Consider the following 6,000-nt stretch of genomic DNA (forward strand, 5'->3'; position numbering starts at 1 on the left):
TAAAATGGAGGAGTTCCCATCGTGGCACAGTGGAAGCGAATCCGACTAGGAATCATTGCGTTGAGGGTTCGATCCCTGGCCTCGCTCAGTGGGTTTAAGGATCTGGCATTGCCATGAACTGTGGCATAGGTCACAGACTTGTCTTGGATCTGGTGTTGCTGTGGCTGTGGTGTAGGCTGGCAGCTGTAGTTCCAATTAGACCCCTAGCCTTGGGGGGTATGCTATGCCTTGAGTGCAGCCCTAAAAAGCAAAATAAAATAAAATATAATATATATAATCTGTTATATATTTTATGTAATGTAGAACATTCTAAAATAGTCTATAGTTTTTTCAGTGAAAAAAATTTGTTTATTTTTAGGCTTATTGGTGGGCAGTATTACTTATGGGAATTGCCCTGATCATGTTAATGGCTGGTTTTATCAAGATATGCAGTGTTCACACTCCAAGTAGTAATCCAAAGTTGCCTCCTCCCAAACCTCTTCCAGGTAAGACAATTGAAGCAAGGTATGTATTTTCATAACTCATACCATTCAGCAAGTAGAACTGAATTATTTATTTAGTAACTAATTTATAATACCTTCTTTACTAACTAATTTATAGTACTTTCTCCTTGAGAGTAGGTTTACTGGATGAATTATTGAGTTGACTTTTTTTTTTTTTTGTCTTTTTGCTACTTCTTTGGGGCTGCTCCCACAGCATGTGGAGGTTCCCAGGCTAGGGGTTGAATTGGAGCTGTAGCCACCGGCCTACTCCAGAGCCACAGCAACTCGGGATCCGAGCCACATCTGCAACCTACACCACAGCTCACGGCAACACCGGATCGTTAACCCACTGAGCAAGGGCAGGGACTGAACCCGCAACCTCGTGGTTCCTATCGGATTCGTTAACCACTGCGCCACGATGGGAACTCCTATATAGTTGACTTTTAAGTGTGGATATTTTTAATCAACCCAATCTAGCTAATGGCTGCCAATTTAGTGCTATTCCCTCCTTAAAAAACAAACAAACAAACAAACAAGAAAACCCCAAGAATCTTCCCTTTTTGTTTTTATGATGATAAGCTACTTTTAAATGATTGGGTTTGTATTCTAATAACTATACTTTAGTTATTGTTGTTAAAATTCACACTCTTGAAATTCTGTCTGGAACATAAGTTCATTTTTCCTTGGGATGATACTTACTGAGAAATAGAGACCCCAGTCTATGGGGGAGTCTTAAGGGGTAGAGGCATCAGTCACCAAATACCCATAGTTATTCTCCATCTCTGAAAAATACTCCTAAGGTTTGGTCTCCACCCTTACCTCTCAGAGAGACAGGGCTGGGAGGAGACTGTCTTTAGATGAGCCCCAGGGATTTGGAGAAGGGAAAGAAAAGACTGCTCCAGATATTTAGGCCCCACTTATTTCTCCCTCCCCCTCCAAGGTATGTGTTGCTGCCCTCAGGACACCAGCACTCTGTTCACTGCATGTAGGGGGCAGGCACTGTCCCAAGGCCCTGGCTTGGGAGAACCATGCTGTATGGCAGTAGTTCCCTCTCTTGCCCCCCACATAGCTCACACTGAAGCCGCTTGCCTCAGACCCAAACCAGTACCCTATATGAAGTTGTTTAAAACTAGGGATTTCTTTTAATTTTCTCCATTTTTCCTCAGTTGTTCCCCTGCACTTACTTACCTTGAGGCAAGAGAGCCCAGTAATCATGCTGGGACAGTATCTTAATGAGAATCAATGAAAGTTTGATTTTGATGTCATTGCTTTTTGTAAATTTACCTTATTAGCACTCTGGAACTTCTGTCAGTTTCTTAGGGATTTCCAAGGGCAATGTGATACTTTTTAGATACATTACCAGTTATGGTCTCATTCAATGAAACAGTACTTTCACTTAATTTCATTTTAAGCATATTCCACCTTTAAATATCAAGAAATTCTTAATTGTTGTTTATTGAACCTTCACAAATAGTGTTTAACCCTTTTATATGAATTATCGTATAATCCTCACAACAGACTATATGAGTTAGTTATTAGCCCTGTTTTATAGACTAGTCTTCTGAGTTTCAGAGAGGTTAAGTCATTTGCTCAAAGATAGCCAGCAATTTCTTCCTCATGGATTCTGTCCTCAGAATCCATATTAATCTAATAGTTGTAGCTGTTAAGCACTTCAGATGTGGCTAATCTCAATTGAGGTGTGGTTGTAAATATAATAGACTCTGAAGACTTAGTATTAAAGACTTAGTATTAAAAAATGAAATATTTCATTAATAAGTCTTTATATTAATTATATCTTAAAATGATAATGTTTTGGCGATATTGGGTTTAATGAAATAAAATATATTATTAAAATTATTTTACTTGGAGTTCCTGTCGTGGCTCAGTGGTTAAGGAATCCGACTAGGAACCATGAGGTTGCGGGTTTGATCCCTGCCCTTGCTCAGTAGGTTAACCACCAGGCGTTGCCATGAGCTGTGGTGTAGGTTGCAGACGTGGCTCGGATCCCGTGTTGCTGTGGCTCTGGCATAGGCCGGTGGCTCCAGCTCCAATTCGACCCCTAGCCTGGGAACCTCCATATGCCGAGGGAGCGGCCCTAGAAATGGCAAAAAGACAAAAAAAAAAATTATTTTATCTCTTTTTTACTTTTGTCATTAGGGCTTCCAGATAATAGAAAATAAATTTACTCATTGTTTTTAACAATGGTGATCTAGAACCTTTTTTAAAATCGAAATGGCAGCTTTGTTTTTAAAGATGAAAAAGCTCAACAGAACATTGTAAATCAACTGTAATAAAAAAAAAAACTTAAAAAAAGTGAAAAAGCTTGTGGTAAACCTCCTTTGTTTTTTTTGTGATTCCTAGGCACTTTAAAGAGGAGGAGACCCCCCCAGACCATTCAGCCACCCCAGCGCCAGAGGCCCCGGGAAAGTTATCAAATGGGACACATGAGACGTTAACTCAGCTTTTGCCTTGGTTCTTCCTAGTGCCTACAATGGGAAAACTTCACTCCAAAGAGAAACCTATTAAATCATCATCCCCAAACTAAACCCTCACAAACAACAGTTGAAGAAACAAATGGCAAGAGATCATGTCCTCAGATCAGGTGGAATTACTTAAATTTTAAAGCCTGAAAATTCCAATTTGGGGGTGGGATGTGAAAAAAGAACCCAATTTTCTTATGGACGGATATTTTTAACCTAATGGCACAAAGTCTTAGAATATTATTATGTGCCCCGTGTTCCCTGTTCTTCGTTGCTGCATTTTCTTCACTTGCAGGCAAACTTGGCTCTCGATAGACTTTTATCACAAATTGAAAAATATATATATTTTTTTCAACTGCCAATCAAGGCTAGGAGGCTCGACCACCTCAACATTGGAGACATCACTTGCCAATGTACATACCTTGTTATATGCAGACCTGTATTTCTTACGTACACTGTACTTCTGTGTGCAATTGTAAACAAATTGCAATATGGATGTTTCTTTGTATTATAAAAATTTTCCGCTCTTAATGAAAAATTACTGTTTAATTGACATACTCAGGATAACAGAGAATGGTGGTATTCAGTGGTCCAGGATTCTGTAATGCTTTACCCAGGCAGTTTTGAAGCAAGAAGCAGTTTACCTTTTCCTTATGATGGAGTCGGATCTGATATTCATTTTGTTTTATCAAATGGCTGCTAAGAGCACAGGAGTGACTCCGCTGAAGAACTTGGTTAAGTGTTTTGTGCAAACTGGACATATGCAGCATACTACTACTTCAGATTTAGTTCTTTATGTAAATGTCTGATTTCTGCTTACTTATTTTAAACTTTCTAATCCAATTCCATTTTAGAATTGATAGGTGAAATTTTGTTCATGCTTTGGTAGGAAATATGTCTTTGAAATGATTCTTTTTATATGCAGCCTCTTATTTGTGTTTCCATATATCTAAAGTATGCTAATTATGTCTTTGGTTTTGTCTGATACGGAAAAGAAAAGCTGTGTCTCTATTTTATCAAAATATTTGAACAATTTTTTCAGCATATCATCACTAATCATTGGTAACCACTAAAGAAGAGTGATTTGCTTACCTAGTAGTTATAATTGTAGATAGGCCTTCCGACATTTTTTTCCCTAAAATATTTTAACAACAGTGAAGGTGAAACAGCACAATGTCCCATTCCAAATTATTTTTTAAACAGTTGTAAATAATTGGCTTTTTAAAGAAAAAAGAAGAAGCATTTAATATATTAATAGGCTTATTGCTATGCAGGAATGGAAGGAGGCATTACAAAAGATTTTAAGCTTGTGACATATTTATTGCTTATGTTTTCCAATGACATCACTTAAATTAGAAGTAAACAGCTATGATTTTCCTGGCTTCATATAGGAGGCAAATTTAGGGAAAGTTGAAAAGATTTGTGTTCGGCTTTTTTTTTTTTTTTTTCCTTATTTTCTTAAGAGTATAAGGTTTACACAATCATTCTCATAATGTGACGCAAGCCAGCAAGGCCAAAAATGCTAGAGAAAATAATGGGATCTCTTCCTTGTAAACTTGTACAGTACGTGGTGACTTTTTTCAAAATACAGCTTTTTGTACATGATTTAGAGACAAATTTTGTACATGAAACCCCAGATAGACTATAAATAATTCTAAACAAACAAGTAGGTAGATATGTATGTAATTGCTTTTAAATCATTAAAATGCCTTTGTTTTTGGACTGTGCAAAGGTTGGAAGTGGGTTTGCATTTCTAAAATGGTGAGTTTTATTCTGCAAGAGTTCTTAGTAACTTCTTGAGTGTGGTAGACTTTGGAACATGTACATTTTTTGCTTGTAATGTTATCCTGTGGTAGGGTTTTGGCAGGTACACACTGCCCTATTTTATTTTGAGTCTAAGTTAAATGTTTTCTGAAAAGAGATATGTGCACTGAACTCTTTCCACTGCAAATCAAGATGTGGTAAAACAAAAGGATCAAGACAAATGAGATCTAATACTACTGTCAGTTTAATGTCCACTGTGTTTTATACAGTATCTTTTTGTTCACTTTGGAAATTTTTACTAAAAATGGCAAAAAATAAAGTATTGTGCAAAGATGTAAGGTTTTTTGAAACTTGAAATGCATTAATAAATAGACTTGATGAAATCAGCTTGAAGGTTTCCTACTCTTTGAACTCGGAGAACTGTCAAAAAGAAGCTTCCCGCAAAGTAGATTTTCCCTATTAAATGAAAGAGATTGTAAAGCAGAAAGAGGATTGTCTCTTCCCATGCAAGTACAGATATCTTTATTCCTAGTTAGGAGTTCCTATAAGCATTTATGTTTAGATATCTCTGTATCTACATGCAGTGAACATTCAAAAAATATTTAATCTCAGTTGTGTTACATTATTTCTAATCGGTGTTCAAAGTGTTTTATTTAAATGTCTTGTGGAAGAGCTATTTTGGAAACTATGGTCTTATATATATTTTGCAAAGTTTTGAATGCTAAGTTCTTCATTTATTTTTAAAAGTTTAGTTTGATGGTAAGTGTATTTTAAAAATTTTAGTCACATTTTCCTGCTTTGTCAAATTCATAGCAAATAAGGAGAGACTTGATGTTTCAGTCTTACCTAGAAAAAGAATTGTAAACCCATGATGGTGTCCTGCACAAAATAACCTGCCCCAAATTCTTTTTTTAAAAATTGAGGCTAGCTTAAATGTGTATTTATTAAATGAGTAAAAATATGTGGTACTTTTTACTGACTTTAATTTAGAAACATCAAAATGTATCTTATGTTTAGTTGTGTTTGTTTATGAAACCATCAGTACTGATTCAGATGATTGCAAATTGTTTTTACTCAAAATTGAATATTTAGATTTTGTTTAGATTAAATCAGCAATAGAATAAATGATTACAGTTTCTAGACTAGTGTTTCCCATAGTGTCAAGCAGTATCATACAGTTTTGGGAAGGACTTCTTTAAGGGGAAGACAGCTTTATCTGATCACTCTTATTTTCTCAGGTGTCTTCAGCACTTTGTGCTGTGGGTACTTCATTT

At 36.2% G+C, this 6,000-nt stretch overlaps 1 protein-coding gene across 1 annotated transcript in view; it reads left to right on the forward strand.

Annotated features, from left to right (window-relative positions):
- Positions 1-5,112, forward strand: part of ADAM10 (ADAM metallopeptidase domain 10) — a 120,950-nt gene extending 115,838 nt beyond the window's left edge. Inside the window, exons 15-16 of the mRNA XM_047766251.1 lie at positions 359-485; positions 2,844-5,112. Coding sequence (XP_047622207.1) covers positions 359-485; positions 2,844-2,938 — 222 coding nt within the window. The 3' untranslated portion in view covers positions 2,939-5,112. The remainder of the gene's footprint in view (positions 1-358; positions 486-2,843) is intronic.
- Positions 5,113-6,000: the final 888 nt, after the last annotated feature.

The sequence above is a fragment of the Phacochoerus africanus genome, chromosome 2, assembly GCF_016906955.1.
Source record: "Phacochoerus africanus isolate WHEZ1 chromosome 2, ROS_Pafr_v1, whole genome shotgun sequence".
NCBI classification, from domain to species: domain Eukaryota; kingdom Metazoa; phylum Chordata; class Mammalia; order Artiodactyla; family Suidae; genus Phacochoerus; species Phacochoerus africanus.